Here is an 18,762-nt window from a genome sequence, read left to right on the forward strand (position 1 = left end):
TTTCGGGGCACGTACTTAGTCTATGCATATACTAAAACATACAGAACAAAGTACCTATAGCTTACTGACATTTTACCTCTTCTCTTCATAATCTGTTAGCTCATACATCCCCAATAGAGACTAAAGAATGCTAAAACTAGAGTATATTAACAGTAATTCTGAATGTCCAATAAGGGAGATAGTATTGGGTTGGCCAAAAAGTTCATTTGGGTTTTCCCATAAAACATTATGGAATATATTAATCCAACATTTCCAGACTTACTATAGAATTTTTTTATTCAAGTGACAGCAGTTTGAAGACCTAGTAATTTCTGAAACAGTGTTTTTGGAAATGCTGGCCCAGCACTTCAGACAACCCTAAACTGCAACATTTTGTGAATACAAAGTACACAAATATTTAAAAAATAAAAGATAATGAACTTACTTGGGATACACTGGTTCATAAAGGTACTTGTCCCCTCTTGTAGATGTTATGTGAAAAAACAAGATGTAGCCATTTGCCGTCTGAAAGATAAATTTTAATTACCATGAATTAAAGGGTAAAGCTATGATTGTAACCTTAATTTTAATTTTATTTAAAGTATTTATTTCAAAGTATTTCTTTCTTTGAAAATATTTTACTCTTAAGAATACTCTTTTGAAGACCTACAGCTAAATTATGCAAGAAAATGAATCACTTTGTTTCAGTATAATCTATCTTGTTCATAAAGTAACTCATGAAAGAAATTAATAGGTTTCAAAATATTCCATAGGTAATTGAAATTAATAATTTATAATATGCTGTAGACATTAGTATTCTAAAATAACTATTATTCAGGTAATAGATGGTTATTTTGCAAAATATACAGACTGTTCTGAACTCTGGAATAATATGGTAAAATTTTTCTGAGTTTTTAAAGCAATGACATCACCAAATGGTAATAGTATGATGAAATTCAACATACTTTATACATTTCAAAATCAATAAATTAGCCTGATTTACTACAAAATATACTCTTGAGAAAAAAGAAAAATAGAGAACCTTCAATTTCAAAAGTTTGAACATCAACTAATTTTTCTAAGTTAACAAAATGCTTCAAACTGTATTAAGTAGGTCAGAAAGAAAAATACAGTATCACTTATATATGGAACCTAAAATATGACACAAATGAAACTTATTTACAGGACAGAAACAGACTAACAGACACAGAAAACAGACATGGTTTCCACGGTTGGGGATGGACAGACTGGGAGTTTAGGATGAGGCAGATACAAATTGTTATATAAGGAATGGACAAATAACAAGGTCCTACTGCACAGGGATCTACATTCAATATTCAATGTCTTGTGATAAACTATAATGGAAAAGAATATTAAAAAGACCATGTGTGTGTATATGTATGTATAACTGAATCACTATGCTGCAGAGCAATTAACACAGCATTGCAAATCAACTACACTTCAATTAAAAAATTATAAATTGTACTAAAACAAAGTGTCATGTGATCATGGCAGATATCTACTTGTGAAGCTCAACCAACCATTTTACATTTATATAAATATATTAAAAAAAACTATAGCTTTTTCTAAACAAGTACTTTCAGACATAACAGAATCAAATGGCAATGTTTTACTCAAACTACTTTATATTCATAGTGAATTCCTGGCATTTTAGTGGCAGGACAGCTTTACCAAAAATAGAAATAAAAAAAAAAATAAAAATTTTTTAAAATTATTCAAGGTTTCAAATTTCTTTCCAGTACAGGTTTTCTGTTTTTCATATAAAGGAATGCAAGAGGAAACACTAAATTTCTTCAGCAAAGCCAGGTGATCTGTTTTTAAGCTAAAAACTTTAATATTTCATAATGTTTTCCAAAACTCTAGTTCAACATATTGGGATACCAAATAAAAAAGGCTAAAATCCTCCAGATAAGATAGTCATTCTAATTCCTCATGTGCAATTTTATATTATTCTAATGTGAAAACTATGAGATCAAAAAGAAAATGGATGCAAATAAAAACCATACTGAAAGTTTCACAGACATCACGACCCCTATATAGATTTACTGACTGTTTAAAATGTGTAAACTCTACTACTACATGGGCTAGAAAAATAACATACATAGTTTGTCTGGAATATCAGTCACTCAAAGTCAAAAGTTTAACATTTCAGAATATCAAATGCTAATAATATACTGAGAGTTTTAACAACCGCTTAGAAGACTATAATGCCAGGGAAACTATAGCATCACTTTGCCCCAGCATTTAGAAACCTTACATAGACAGTATACTAGATGAAGTTACAAATATGGCTTGATTTACTATTTTGGTATTCTGTATCAATCATCTCTACAAGGTAAAATTGGTTTTGCATGTATATTAAATGTTATATATTTCCAGATATTAATGATATTCATCAGTGATAATTTCATAAACATGCCTGCCTTTGAACAACAAAAGTTTTGGTGGTAAACAATTGTTCTTAAAAAAGAGCATCTTTGTGTATCTATACCAAAACTGTTATTATTATGTAGTGAGACCGTAGTTAGGACGGTCCTTCTCTTCCTATCCCCAAATACTGCAAATTTAAGTATACAACTCAATAAGTGTATTGCTCAATCAACAATTTCAAAACTTTCTTCTAGTATATATAATAAACGTAAGTACACACTCTAAGACCAGCTTTTCCAAAAAGTTAATGAAAAGACAAAATAAAGAACTTCAAAGTTCTCTTTCCTGTTATCATTCCTAATCTTCCTGTTATCATTCCTAATCTTAAAATATTTTTTTCTTTCTCCAAGGCATATTACTGGATTATATGGCTTTAACTACAGAGGTCCAGGAAGCAACAGTTAGAACTGGACATGGAACAACAGACTGGTTCCACATTGGGAAAGGAATACGTCAAGGCTGTATATTGTCACCCTGCTTATTTAACTTATATGTAGAGTACATCATGAGAAACGCTGGGCTGGATGAAGCACAAGCTGGAATCAAGACTGCTGGGAGAAATATCAATAACCCCAGATACACAGATGACACAACTTTTTCTTTTTTTAATTTTTTAAAATCAATTTTTAAATTTTAATTGGAGGCTAATTTCTTTATAATATTGTAGTGGTTTTTGCCATACATTGACATGAAATCAGCCACGGTGTACATGTGTTCCCCATTCTGAACCCCCCTCCCACGTTCCTCCCCATCCCTCTGGGTCATTCCAGTGCACCAGCCCTGAGCACCCTGTCTCATGCATCGAACCTGGACTGGCAATCTATTTCACATATGATAATATACATGTTTCAATGCTATTCTCTCAAATCATCCCACCCTCGCCTCCTCCCACAGAGTCCAAAAATCTGTTCTTTACATCTGTGTCTCTTTTGCTGTCTCGCATATAGGGTCATCGTTACCATCTTTCTAAACTCCATATATATGCATCAATATACTGTATTGGTGTTTTTCTTTCTGACTTACTTCATTCTGTATAATAGGCTCCAGTTTCATCCACCTCATTAGAATGATTCAAATGTATTCTTTTTAATGGCTGAGTAATATTCCATTGTGTATATGCACCACAGCTTTCTTATCCATTCATCTGCTGATGACATCTAGGTTGCTTCCATGTTCTGGCTATTGTAAACAGTGCTGTGATGAACACTGGGGTACACGTGTTTCTTTCCATTCTGGTGTCCTTGGTGTGTATGCCCAGCAGTGGGATTGCTGGGTCGTACAGCAGTTCTATTTCCAGTTTTTAAAGGAATCTCCGCACTGTTATCCATAATGGCTGTACTAATTTGCATTCCCACAAACAGTGAGAGGGTTCCCTTTTCTCCCCACCTCTCCGGCATTTATTGTCTGGAGACTTTTTGATAGCAGCCATTCTGACCGGTGTGAGATGGTACCTCATTGTGGTTTTGATTTGCATTTCTCTGATAATGAGTGATGTTGAGCATCTTTTCATGCGTTTGTTAGCCATCTTTATGTCTTCTTTGGAGAATGTCTGTAGAGTTCTTTGGCCCATTTTTTGATTGGGTCATTTATTTTTCTGGAATTGAGCTGCAGGAGCTGCTTGCATATTTTTGAGATTCTTTGTCAGTTGCTTCATTTGCTATTAATTTCTCCCATTCTGAAAGCTGTCTTTTCACCCTGCTTATGGTTTCCTTTGTTGTGAAAAAGCTTTTAAGTTTAATTAAATTTAACTTAAATTTAGTTTAAGTTTAATTAGTTAGATTATTTTTGCTTTTATTTCCATTACTCTGGGAGGTGGGTCATAGAGGATCCTGCTGTGATTTACGTCAGAGAGTGTTTTGCCTATGTTTTCCTCTAGGAGTTTTGTAGTTTCTGGTTTCACATTTAGATCTTTAATCCATTTCGAGTTCATTTCTGTGTATGGTGTTAGAAAGTGTTCTAGTTTCATTCTTTTACAAGTGGCTGACCAGTTTTCCCAGCACCACTTGTTAAAGAGATTGTCTTTTCTCCATTGTATATTCTTGCCTCCTTTGTCACAGATAAGGTCTCCATAGATATGTGGATTTATCTCTGGGCTTTCTATTTTGTTCCACTGATCTATATTTCTGTCTTTGTGCCGGTACCATACTGTCTTGATGACTGTAGCTTTGTAGTATAGTCTGAAGTCAGGGAGGTTGATTCCTCCAGTTCCATTCTTCTTTCTCAAGATTGCTTTGCCTATTCGAGGTTTTGGTATTTCCATACAAACTGTGAAATTATTTGTTCTAGGTCCCTGAAAAATACCACTGATGGCTTGAATGGGTTTGCATTGAATCTACAGATTGCTTTGGGTATTATACTCATTTTCACTATATTGATTCTTCCAAACCAGGAACACGGTATATTTCTCATCTATTTGTGTCATCTTTGATTTCTTTCATCAGTGTTTTATAGTTTTCTATATAAAGGTCTTTTGTTTCTTTATGTAGATTTATTCCTGAGTATTTTATTCTTTTTGTTGCAATGGTGAATGGAATTGTTTCCTTAATTTCTCTTTCTGTTTTCTCATTGTTAGTGTATAGGAATGCAAGGGATTTCTCTGTGTTAATTTTATATCCTACAACTTTACTGTATTCATTGATAGCTCTAGTAATTTTCTGGTGGCATCTTTAGGGTTTTCTAAATAGAGGATCATGTCATCTGCAAACAGTGAGAGTTTTACTTCTTCTTTTTCATTCTGGGTTCCTTTTATTTATTTTTCTTCTCTGATTACTGTGGCTAAAACTTCCAAAACTATGTTGAATAGTAGTGGTGAGAGTGGGCACCCTTGTCTTGTTCCTGACTTTAGGGGAAATGCTTTCAATTTTTCACCATTGAGGATAATGTTTGCTGTGGGTTTGTAATATATGGCTTTTATTATGTTGAGGTATGTTCCTTCTATGCCTGCTTTCTGGAGGGTTTTTATCATAAATGGATGTTGCATTTTGTCAAAGGCTTTCTCTGTATCTATTGAGATAATCATATGGTTTTTATCTTTCAATTTGTTAATGTGATGTATCACATTGATTTGCAACTACTGAAGAATCCTTGCATCCCTGGGATAAAGCCCAGTTGGTCATGATGTATGATTTCTTCAATCTGTGGTTGGATTCTGTTTGCTAGGATTTTGTTAAGGATTTTTGCATCTATGTTCATCAGTGATATTGGCCTGTAGTTTTTTTTGTGGCATCTTTGTCTAGTTTTGATATTAGGGTGACGGCAGCCTCACAGAATGAGTTTGGAAGTTTACCTTCCTCTGCAACTTTCTGGAAGTGTTTGAGTAGGATAGGTGTTAGCTCTTCTCTAAATTTTTGGTAGAATTCAGCTGTGACACTGTCTGGTCCTGGGCTTTTGTTTGTTGGAAGATTTTTGATCTCAGTTTCAATTTCCATGCTTGTGATGGGTCTGTTAAGATTTTCTATTTCTTCCTGGTTTAGTTTTGGAAAGTTATAGTTTTCTAAGAATTTGTCCATTTCTTCCAAGTCCATTTTATCAGCATATAGTTGCTGATTAGTAGTCTCTTATGATCCTTTGTATTTCTGTGTTATCTGTTGTGATCTCTCCATTTTCATTTCTAATTTTGTTGATTTGATTCTTCTCCCCTTTTTTCTTGATAAGTCTGGCTAATGGCTTGTCTGTTTAGCTTTGTTGATTTTTGCTATAGTCTTCTTTGTTTCTTTTTCATTTATTTCCGCCCTAATTTTTATGACTTCTTTCCTTCTACTAACCTGGAGTTCTTCATTTCTTCTTTTTCTAGTAGCTTTAGATGTAGAGTAAGGTTATTGATTTTTCCCTTGTTTCTTGAGGTAGCTTGTATTCCTATGAACCCTCCCCTTAGCACTGCTTTTACTGAATCCCATAGGTTTTTGGTTATTGTGTTTTTATTTTCATTTGTTTCTACGGATATTTTGATTTCTTTTTGGATTTCTTCTGTGATTTGTTGGTTATTCAGAAGTGGATGACACCACTCTTATGGCAGAAAGTGAAGAAGAACTGAGTCTCTTGATGAAAGTGAAAGAGGAGAGTGAAAAAGTCAGCTTCAAACTCAACATTCAAAACACTAAGATCATGGTATCTGGTCCCATCACTTCATGGAAAATAGATGAGGAAACAATGGAAACAGTGACAGACTTTATTTTGGGGGGCTCCAAAATCACTGCAGATGGTGACTACAGCCATGAAATTAAAAGATGCTTGCTCCTTGGAAGAAAAGTTATCATCAACCTGGACAATATATTAAAAAGCAGAGACATTACTTTGCCAACAAAGGTCCATCTAGTTAAAGATATGGTTTTTCCAGTAGTTATGAATGGATGTGAGTTGACCATAAAGAAAGCTGAGCTCCAAAGAACTGATGCCTTTGAACTGTGGTGTTGGAGAAGACTCTTGAGAGTCCTTTGGACTGCAAAGAGATTCAACCAGTCCATCTTAAAGGAAACTGGTCCTGAACATTCACTGGAAGGACTGATGCTGAAGCTGAAACTACAATATTTTGGCCACCTGATACGAATAACTGACTCACTTCAAAAGACCCTGATGCTGGGAAAGACTGAAGACAGGAGGTGAAGGGGACAACAGAGGATGAGATGGTAGGATGGCATCACTGACTCATGAGTTTGAGTAAACTCTAGTAGTTGGTGATGGACAGGGAGGCCTGGCGTGCTGCATTCCATGGGGTCACAAAGAGTTGCATACGACTGAGCTACTGAACTGGACTATACAGAGGTCCAATGACCTGCAGGCAATTTATATGACATTCTTTATGTTCATGTCTTTTGTATATCCATGCATTAGGGCCATAAGATCATAAGGATAAAGGGTATTAAGGCAATGAAAGAAGGAAATCATTACTTAAATGGAGGATAGAAAAAACACATGTCTCACTTAATGCCACTTAGAAGAAAGAACTACAAACAATAACATAAAAGATACCAACAAGGCAATAAACAGTCAGAGGCATAAATATTAGGCTTCATTTTTTAAAATTGCAAATCTAGTAATAGACATTTAAAAAATCACGCAAATTACCTCACTTAATTCCACATTTTAAAAAGAAGAGACTGAATTCTCTGGTGGTGGTAGGTGATATGGTTATCATTGTTATTAACTGCCTGTTTTTATTCTGCTGTGTTTGGGCATTTGGGACGTTTCACTAGGCACTTCAAATTAAATGTGTTTTAAAATTATTTTATGATTGATGAATGATATATATACCAGAAATAGTAACTTTCTGTAAAGAGGAAGAATTTAAATCTAACTGTGAACAAGTACAACACTGTAAAGCAATTATCCTGTGGCTGAGGCTAAAGCGTCTGCCTCCAATGTGGGAGACTTGGGTTCAATCACTGGGTTGGGAAGATCCCCTGGAGAAGGAAATGGCAACCCACTCCAGTACTCTTGTCTGGAGAATCCCATGGACAGAGGAGCCTGGTAGGCTACACTCCACGGGGTAGCAAAGAGTCGGACACGACTTTACTTTCACTTTCAACTGCGTAATTAGACAAATCAACAGTTACATATAACTAATGCTTAACCTGTAGGCAGCTTCTTTACCAATACTTTCTTCTACCAACCAAATGCTTTTACTGCACATGAATTCACCAGATACTTTAGAATTTCAAGTCACAGGGCATTTCTTCCTTTGCATATACCATTTTTACCATAAGGGACAGAATGGATTTATGCATCTGGCTCCAATGACTTGAATCATGGAATCATAAGGATTTCTATAATAATTTAAGAGATATGGATTTGATGATTTAGATCTTTTATCCCAACACATGGTCATATTAGGTTTCAAATATGGCTGACAGAAGAACATTTTAAAACTCTTTACACTGATTCATAAATGGTGTTTTCTGTTTTTAGCTATATTTCTTTATTATACATGTGAAGTATATAAAATTACTCTAAATCATTCCTCTAAAAAAATGATTTAACATTTTGAATACTTTCAGACTTTGCACATACATATGTATATATTTAAATGAAAAATAACAAAAAGTTGTAAATAGCACATTCTCTCAAAAACAGGTGATGAATATCTTTTGATACAAATAGTCGTCACATTATTATTCCTAGTTCTATAACACTGTTTTATACCAGAGCACTTGAAGACTTCTGGTTCTAACCAAGATGAATTAAGTTGAAGATAGTTTATGCTCCCATCTGAAATAAACAACCCAGAACCAAGCAAAATATATGAAACAATGGTTTCAAAACACTGATATCAGCAGTGAAGGCCAGTGATCCCTGACAGATGGGAAACTGAGCTGAGTTCTACTGTTTCAGCTTACTCTCTTGAGAGTTCTCAGGTCACAGCACTGATAAGGGAAATGGAGACAAAGCCTAGGAGACTCCCGGTGTTGAGAAGATGATGCTGAGAGTTCAGGAAGAACAGGCATTTACAATTTGTATGACAGAGTACTACCAGAGACAAGAGAGTTCTATGGAGAAAGAATCAAAGAGCACCAATAAGCATATGCATGTGAAGACACTACCAATGTAGAAGAAAACCAAAAGGATTAGAAAAGCGAACAGTGCGTGGTGCTCAAACAGTCCTGAAAACAGTCCCTGTCCCATCAGCAAGACTGAGAAAACTCATAATGCACACAGCTTTGATTAGTTGCTCATAACAGTGTTTTCAGGTATGGCTGTGGTAAACCTTAGAAAGGTGTTGTCTTAGTAGTAGGGAATAATTAGCTCTAGATTGAGTATTATTCCAACACTTGCAATACAAACCCACAAAACAAAATATGAATACACCAAACTGCCTCCAAGTAACATAAGCACTTCCCAGGATAAAGCTAAAGATTTATAGGACCACAAAAAAATCCAGCAAACAACAAAGTAAAACCATAATGTCTGGCATCCAATGAAAGATTACTACATATGTAGACAGGCAGAAGAACACAAGACACACAGTAAGAAGAAAACTCAACCAATCAAAAATGATCCAGAATTCAATCTGATGTTAGAATTAGCGAAAAAGGACACTGAGAACAGTTATAACTGTGTTCAATATGTTCAAAGGCTAGGGAACATAGAAAACCCAAACCAAACTCTAGGGATAAAAAAACTAAACTATCTGAGATAAAAATACACTAAAAGGAATTAATGGCAGATTAGACATTAAAAAGTTTACTGGTCATAAAAGCATAGCAATAAAGATTACCCTTAATGAAACACATGCAAAAAGACTAAAACTCATAAAGTATCAGTAAATTACAGCCCAACATACACATAGACAGAGTTCCCAAAGGAGAGGGGTAAGAGGGGAAAAAAAAAAAGCTGCATTAAATTTAATACAAATTTCATTTGTTTCACTTAAACTTCTTTAAAAGATAACTGACTTTTAAAATAAGAATATTAAAAATAAAATGTATATAATATATGTTTCTTGACCCCAACAGAATTAAACTAGAAACTGATGACAGAAGCTTTCTGGAGAACTCTCAAATATATGCTTCTAAGTAATTCACAAAAGAAGAAATCAAGACAGAAATTTAGAAAAACACAGGAATTAATGGGGTATTATTATAGCAGTGCTTAAGGGAAATTTTATAGCTTCAAATGCCTGTATTAGAAAAAAAGAATAAGGCCAAATCAGCGACCCTGGGTTCTACTTTAAACTAGAAACAGATGAGCAAATGAAACCAAAAGTAAACAAGTTTTTAAAATAAAGAAAATAATAGAGATCAGCATGGAAATCAGTGAAACAGAAAAGAAAATCAATGAAACTAAAATCTGGGTTTTGTTTTGTTTTTAAAAAAGATCATTAAGATCTTCTATACGTCTAGTCATAGTGTCCAGGAAAAAAAGAAACAGGATAACCACTATCAGAAATGAGAGAGGTGACATCACTACATAGTTTACACATATTTAAAAATAACAAGTGAGTACTGTGAATACCTTTATGACAGTAAATTTACAACTTGGATGAAATGGATAGATTCCGTGAAAGACATAAACTGTCAAACTTGCTTGTATCTACTAAAGAAATTAAATCCTTTCCACGAAACAAAACTCTAGGCCTAGATGCTATCATTGGTGAATTCTACCAAATATTTAGAAAAGAGACAATATCGATTCAACACAAAGTCATCTAAAAAACCAAAAAGGATGGAAAATTTTGATCTCATTTTATGAGGCCAGCATTACCTTCACAGCAAAAAATGATAAAGACATTTTGAGGAAAAGAAACTACAAACCAATATCCTTTATTAACACCTATGTAAAATTTCTAAACAAAGTTTTAGCAAATTAAATCTAACAATGTATTGTCCGAATAACAGATCATGTTTATTCAGGAATACAAGGTTGGTTTAACATTCAAAAATCAATAAATGTAATTTACAATATTAACAAACTAAAAAAGGAAAATTTTATGATCGTCTCAATAAATACAAAAAAGGCATCAAACAAAATCCAATATAACACTTCTAATTAAAAACTATCAGCAAATTAACAAGAGAGGGTTAACTTTTACCACGTAATAAAGAGAATTTTAAAAATACCTATGATTCTTAATACCAAAAGATAAATACTTTCCTATTCAAAATTGTACTGGACAGTCTTACCAATAAAATCAATAAAGAAAAAGGAATAAAAAGTATCCAGATTGATATCATAGTCTTTTGAGAAAATATGATGAGATCTACAAAAAAAGTAGAATAAGTGAGTTTAGCATGGTTGTAAGATACAAGATCAACAGAAAAATCAACTGCATTTCTATATATTAGATATGAACAATTAGAAAATTAAGTTTTCAAAAAAATAAAAAAATATAAAATACTTTGAGATAAATCTGGCCAAAGATGTGAAATACTTGTACACTAATAATAAAACACTGATGAAGTTAAAAATATCTAAATAAGAGATATAACTTGTTTATAGGTCAGAAGATTCAATACTGCAAAGATGACAACGCTCCTCAAATGGATCCACAGATCCAACACAATTCCAATCAAAAGTCCAGCAGTCATATTCATAGAAACCAACTAGGTCATTCTATAATTCATATGGAAACAAAAGCTCCTACAACAGTGAAAGCAACTTTGAAAAGAAAGTTGAAAAAGCAACACTATATGATTTCAAAAATAATTACAGAGCTAGAGTAATCAAAGTAATACTGTATTAACATAAAGACAGACAAACACTTCATGGAACTGAAGAGAATGCAGACAAAACCCCCCACACACAAAGACAACTGATTTATGACAAAGATGCAAAAGAAATGCAGTGTAGAAAGGATAACCTTTTCAACAGACTGTGTTGAACAACTGAGAATCAACAGGCAAACAATTAACTTGGAACCATACCCTGCACCATATACAAAAGTTAATTCAACATACAGCACAGACCTAAATATAAAACCTAAATCAATAAGATTTCTAAAAGAAAGCACAGGAAGAAGATATGACACATTAAAAAAAAAAAGAAGAATGAACTGGACTTCATCAAAATTAAGTACTTCATTGGAAAACCACTGTTAACAGAATGAAAAGACAAGTAACATACTAGGAGAAATTCTTTGTAAAGCATATGTGTAATAAAGGACTTTTATCCAAAATATACTAAGAAGTCTAAAAAGTCAAAAAGAAAGCAAATAATAAATAAATAAAATGGGTAAATGGCAAATAAACAAATGAAAAGATGTTCAACATCATTAGTCATTATAGAAATGTAAATTATAACTATAATCAGATACCACCACCCACCCATCAGAATAACTAAATTTAAAAAGGCATACCATAAACTGGCAAAGAGGAATGAAAACTCCTGTACATTGCTGGCAAGGATGTACACTGATACAACTACTCTGTAAAAAGTCTAGCATTTCCTTAAAAAGTTAAACATAAGGTACCTACCTTTCGATCTAGCTGTTCCATTCATAGTTATTTACCCAAGAAAAAAGGAGATATATATCCACATCAAGATTTGTACTTGAACGTCCATAATGCTTTACTTGAAATAGACCAAAACTGTAAACAACTCAAATGCCCATCAACAGATAAATGGATAAGCCAATTGTGTTATATCCATAAGATGGAATGCTACTCAGCACGAACTACTGATTCATGACAACATGCTTGAATCTCAAAATAACTGTACTCAAATTATGTCAGTAAAGTAAATTAGAAAAAAAGCATACATTGGATGATTCCATCTATTTAAAACTCTACTCATCTACTGACAGAAAGCAAATCAATTGGTTTTAGAGGAAGGTACATCATGGCAGGAGGGAAGAATTACAAAAGGGTAGAAGGAAACCTCTGCAGCTGCTCATCTGTTCACTAACTTGATTGTAGTTACAGTTTCAAAATTAATCTAATTGTACATTTCAAGTATGTGCAGTTTATTGTATATCAACTGTACTTCAATAAAGCTATTTAGAAAAATGGAATGGAAATGATGGCTGGACTTGGAAACTTTTGCTCTCTTGAAAAGCTTCTACCATCACAGTGAAAAACAAACAAACAAACAAACCTTATCTAGCCTACTGGAAAATAAGAAGTTACAAAGAAAACCAAAGTGGACAGCAACAGTCAACTACCAGACATGTAACTAAAAGACCATCCAGCATCAACAGAGCTGTCAGATGTCTGCAGTCACATCAGTACTACAGGTACTGAGATCAGGAGAACCGCTTGACCAAACCCATAGCAAATCACAGGAGAGCAAACAAATGGTTGTTCTGAGCCACCATTTTGAAGTTAGACATTAAATGTGAAAAATAACAACTCTAACAAAAACAGTGTAACTTAAGGACATATAAAATTTAAGGGAATATAAATAGTACAATTAAAGGACACCAAGTTATAGAAATAAGAGCAAAATTCAAAGACATTCAGGAGAAGAGCAATCATTTCCAAAACAGTGTTTGGTCAAACCAAGATGAAAAAGAGAGAGAGATGAATGAGTACTATGTAGAACACTATATTCCTCTACAACTTGTCGTAGTCCACTCTCTTTGCTTTCGGCTGTTACTTGGCGACTCAATACATTACCATGTTAGCAAGAGGGGGGAAAAAACCCGACAACGAAACAACAGGAATTCTAAGTTAAACTGATGTTTTTCCCTTATTCAAAAAAAAGTTATATTCTAATACATGTTACAGTAACTCTCATGTTGTGGCAGAACAATGTACACTTCCACCTAGCTAAGTGTGAAAGAGAATATCAAGGGTAGCAAGGAGAAACAGAGTTGGAATGGCATGTTGAGGCCAGATCACAAGATGCCCTGAATATTAGACTAAGAAGTTTAGAACACATTTTGAATACAAGGAGAAGCCACCAAAAGGTTTAAAAGTAAGAATAAGGGCTGTGATTTAGAAACAGCTATGTATAATTTAGGCACATTTCAAGTAGACAAAAAAAAAAAAAATAGCTAAAAGTTTTGAGTTCTAGCCATTCTACAAAATATACTAAAGGCCTGTGCTAAGGTAATGACAATGAGAATAAAGAGGATGCCAATAAATTAGAGTCAGGATTTAGCAAAATACTGGTGACTGGAAGAGAATGCAGAATCAAGAGACTCCAGGTTTTTTCCTATTATAAGCAAAGCCTCAATAAAAATATTTATGCATATGCCTAATACATTGGTGCTACTTGCCACATAGAGTGCTAGGAATGAGACAGCACTTAAAATTCATTTTAATGTTCCTTGTGCACATATATCAGAGAAAGTGATGGCACCCCACTCCAGTACTCTTGCCTGGAAATCCTACGGATGGAGGAGCCTGGTAGGCTGCAGTCCACAGGGTCGCGAAGAGCCAGACACAACTGAGCGACTTCACTTTCCCTTTTCACTTTCATGCATTGGAGAAGGAAATGGCAACCCACCCCAATGTTCTTGCCTGGAGAATCCCAGGGACGGCGGAGCCTGGTGGGCTGCCATCTATAGGGTTCACACAGAGTCGGACATGACTGAAGTGACTAAGCAGCAATGTACATATATATATATATTAATTGTCTGAAACTGAGGAAAACTGTAGGGATATTTATGGCCTAGTATGATATCTACTAAAATGATATTCTACTTTTGATATTCAGAGAAAACACTCCCAAACACTATGGGCCAATTCTTCAAATGGTAAAGGATTTTCTTTCTCACACTTAAAATATCAAGGTACAATTTGATAAGGAGGTAACTGTGGCTCTGTTGATGATATAGTAATAGAATTTTCATGCCAGAGCACACAATGACTATTCTTGGCAATTGGGGGGAAGGCCGTAAAAATTGCTTTGGTTTTGACTTAAAAGTGCAGACAGAGAATGATGCTGTATTGCTCTACAGGTCATACAACTGTATATGCTTCTCACACAGTCTATTGATGTTTTTGTAAAAGCAAATTGCAAAATATCTCCTAGATTAAGCTTTATTCCATAATAACTAGTAGGATTAAACAACCATGCTAACAGTGAAAGGCAGTAAAGCAAAATTATTAAGACTTTCAAATTCTAGAACCAGGCTTCATGGGTTAGAATTTCATTATCAGTAGTCTGATCTGAGGTACACAGTATCTATGTAATCTGGGGCTGTTGCTAAATCGCTTAAGTTGTGTCCGACTCTGTGCGATCCCATGGACGGCAGCCCACCAGGCTCCCCTGTCTCTGGGATTCTCCAGGCAAGAACACTGGAGTGGGTTGCCATTTCCTTCTCCAATGCAGGAAAGTGAAAAGTGAAAGTGAAGTTGCTCAGTCGTATCCGACTCTCAGCGACCCCATGGACTGCAGCCTACTAGGCTCCTCCGTCCATGGGATTTTCCAGGCAAGAGTACTGGAGTGGGGTGCCATTGCCTTCTCCGGTATGTAATCTGGGGCGGGTGCTTTAACCTGTCTACCACAGTCAACTCAACTCTATGATGGAAGTAACAAAATTACCTATCATCAGAGGGTTGTTATGAAAAATAATTTTAATACACATAGGCACTTAAATAGTGCCTAGCACACAGCAGACACCAAAAAAGTTAACCATCATAATAACTCAATTTTTAAGTAGTTAATTCACAATCAATGGATTCATGTATGAGTCTAAGAAAATGTAAAATACATTTGAGACAAAGAACCATCAAAACTACAAAACTCTAGAATCCAATTAAACTTCTAATTATCTAGAAAGTTCACTGATCTAATACACATGGCATGGTAATATACAATTTTTAAGATTATTTTTATGTGTCCCATGATAGATTTTCTTTTAGTACAAATGACTGCAAAGAAGAATGATTGCTTTGTACTGTGTGTGATCAGTCGTGTTCAACTCCTTGTGACCCCATGCAGTCCAGGCCAGGCTCCACTGTCCATGGAATTTTCAAGGCAAGAATAATTCCTACTTCAAGTGATTGCCTCACTAAACAGATAATACAAAAATACCAGTGACCTTACTAAACTATTATCAAAAAACTAATAGTTCTCCATCTGTATTATTCTACATTATTGTACTGCTGCTGCTGCTAAGTCGCTTCAGTCGTATCCGACTCTGTGCAACCCCATAGACAGCAGCCCACCAGGCTCCCCTGTCCCTGGGATTCTCCAGGCAAGAACACTGGAGTGGGTTGCCATTTCCTTCTCCGATGCATGAAAGTGAAAAGTGAAAGTGAAGTCGCTCAGTCGTATCCGACTCCTAGCGACCCCAAGCGACCCCATGGACTGCAGCCTACCAGGCCCCTCCATCCATGGGATTTTCCAGGCAAGAGTACTGGAGTGGGTTGCCATTGCCTTCTCCAAAATTATTGTACATTATAATATAAAAAATGAAGATAAAATATAACCTCTCTTGCAGGCAGAGGCAAATGAAAGTTGAACAATGGGATAAAATGGTTTACTTTAAGTTAGCTTCTGCTAAGTTGGAAAGACTGAAACCACATTCCTAACTTTCTTCTTTTCTCAGTTGCTGTTGTTCTTATTCTTTAAATGGTGTCTGACTCTCTTGCCACCTGATGGACTAAAGCCTGCCAGGCTCCTCTGTCCATGCAATTTCCTAGGCAAGAATACTGGAGTGAGTAGCCATTTCCTTCTCCAGAGGATCTTCCCAACCCAGGGACCAAAACCTGCATTTCCTGCATCTCCTGCATTGCAGGCAGACACTTTACCTGCTGAGCCATGTGGGAATACAACACAGTTACCAAAAAGCATGCTGTGACTGCTCCCAGAAGTAAATCCTGACAGGGCTTGCTCCTTGGAAGGAAAGCTATGACAAATCTAGACAGGGTAACAAAAGGCAGAAACATTACATTGGTGACAAAGGTCTGTATAGTCAAAGCTATGGTTTTTCCAGTAGTCATGTACAAATGGGAGAGTTGGACCATAAAGAAAGCTCAGTGCCAAAGAATTAATGCTTTCAAACTGGGGTGCTGAAGAAGACTCTTGAGAGTCCCTTGAACAGAAGGGAGATGAAACCAGTCAATCCTAAAGGAAATCAACCCTGAATATTCACTGGGATGGACAGATGCTGAAGCTAAAGCTCCAATACCCTGGCCACCTGATTTGAAGAGCTTACTGACTGGAAAAGACCCTGATGCTGGAAAAGACTGAGTACAAGAGAACAGGGCAATAGAGACTGAGATGGTTAGATGGCATCATCGACTCAATGGACACGAGTCTGAGCAAACTCTGGGAGATAGTGTGGCATGCTGCAGTCCATGGGGTTGCAGAGTCAGACTCGACTTAGCAACTGAACAACAACAAAGACAGGAAAGCAACCTAAGTGTCCATCGACAGATGAATGAATAAAAGATGTTGTACATACAGTGGAATTATTACTCAGCAGTAGAAAGAATGAAATAATGCCCATTTGCAGCAACATGGATGGACTCAGAGATTATCATAAGGAAAGTAAGTCAGATACACAAAGACAAATATTATATGATACCACTTACATATGGAATCTAAAATATGATGCAAATGAACTTTTTCACAAAACAGAAACAGACTCACAGACATAGAAAACAAATTTATGGTTACTAAAGGGGGAAGGAGGGGTAGGAAGGATAAATCAGGAATTTGGGATTAGCAGATACAGACAACTAAATATGTAATAAATAACCAAGGTCCTACTATACAGCACAGGGAACTATATTTAATATCCTGTAACAAACCACAAAGGAAAAGGATGTAAATATATATATATAACTGAATCACTTTGCTGTACAACAGAAACTAACACAACATGTAAATTAACTATATTTCAATTAAAACTAAAGTTAGTATTCCCTATGATCAAAAGGCAATGCCAAAGAATGCTCAAACTACTGCACAATTGCACTCATCTCACACGCTAGTAATGCTCAAAATTCTCCAAGCCAGGCTTCAGCAATATGTGAACCGTGAACTTCCTGATGTTCAAGCTGGTTTTAGAAAAGGCAGAGGAACCAGAGACCAAACTGCCAACATCCACTGGATCATGGAAAAAGCAAGAGAGTTCCAGAAAAACATCTATTTCTGCTTTATTGACTATGCCAAAGCTTTTGTCTGTGTGGATCACAATAAACTGGAAAATTCTGAAAGAGATGGGAATAGCAGACCACCTGATCTACCTCTTGAGAAATCTGTATGCAGGTCAGGAAGCAACAGTCAGAACTGGACATGGAACAGACTGGTTCCAAATAGGAAAAGGAGTACGTCAAGGCTGTATATTGTCACCCTGTTTATTTAACTTATATGCAGAGTACATCATGAGAAACACTGGACTGGAAGAAACACAAGCTGGGATCAAGATCGCCAGGAGAAATATCAATAACCTCAGACATGCAGATGACACCACTCTTATGGCAAAAAGTGAAGAGGAACTCAAAAGCCTCTTGATGAAAGTGAAGTGGAGAGTGAAAAAGTTGGCTTAAAGCTCAACATTCAGAAAACAAAGATCACGGCATCCAGTCCCATCACTTCATGGAAATAGATGGGGAAACAGTGGAAACAGTGTCAGACTTTATTTTTCTGGGCTCCAAAATCACTGCAGATGGTGACTGCAGCCATGAAATTAAAAGGCGCTTACTCTTTGGAAGGAAAGTTATGACCAACCTAGATAGCATATTGAAAAGCAGAGACATTACTTTGCCAACAGAGGTTCGTCTAGTCAAGACTACGGTTTTTCCTGTGGTCGTGTATGGATGTGAGAGTTGGACTGTGAAGAAGGCTGAGTGCCGAAGAATTGATGGTTTTGAACTGTGGTGTTGGAGAAGACTCTTGAGAGTCCCTTGGACTGCAAGGAGATCCAACCAGTCCATTCTGAAGGAGATCAGCCCTGGGATTTCTTTGGAAAGAATGATGCTAAAGCTGAAACTCCAGTACTTT

The 18,762-nt window shown here is 35.6% G+C and overlaps 1 protein-coding gene across 11 annotated transcripts in view; it reads right to left on the bottom strand.

Annotated features, from left to right (window-relative positions):
• RIC1 (RIC1 partner of RAB6A GEF complex) overlaps positions 1-18,762 on the bottom strand; it is a 146,050-nt gene that overhangs the window by 82,395 nt on the left and 44,893 nt on the right. For all 11 annotated transcript variants that reach the window (XM_086415199.1, XM_086415198.1, XM_086415203.1 and 8 more), the window contains one exon: positions 425-504. In XM_086415199.1, coding sequence (XP_086271325.1) covers positions 425-504 — 80 coding nt within the window. The remainder of the gene's footprint in view (positions 1-424; positions 505-18,762) is intronic.

This window comes from Bos grunniens, chromosome 8 (genome assembly GCF_055505025.1).
Source record: "Bos grunniens cultivar Pamir isolate PY7600 chromosome 8, Bosgru_T2T1.0, whole genome shotgun sequence".
NCBI lineage: Eukaryota > Metazoa > Chordata > Mammalia > Artiodactyla > Bovidae > Bos > Bos grunniens.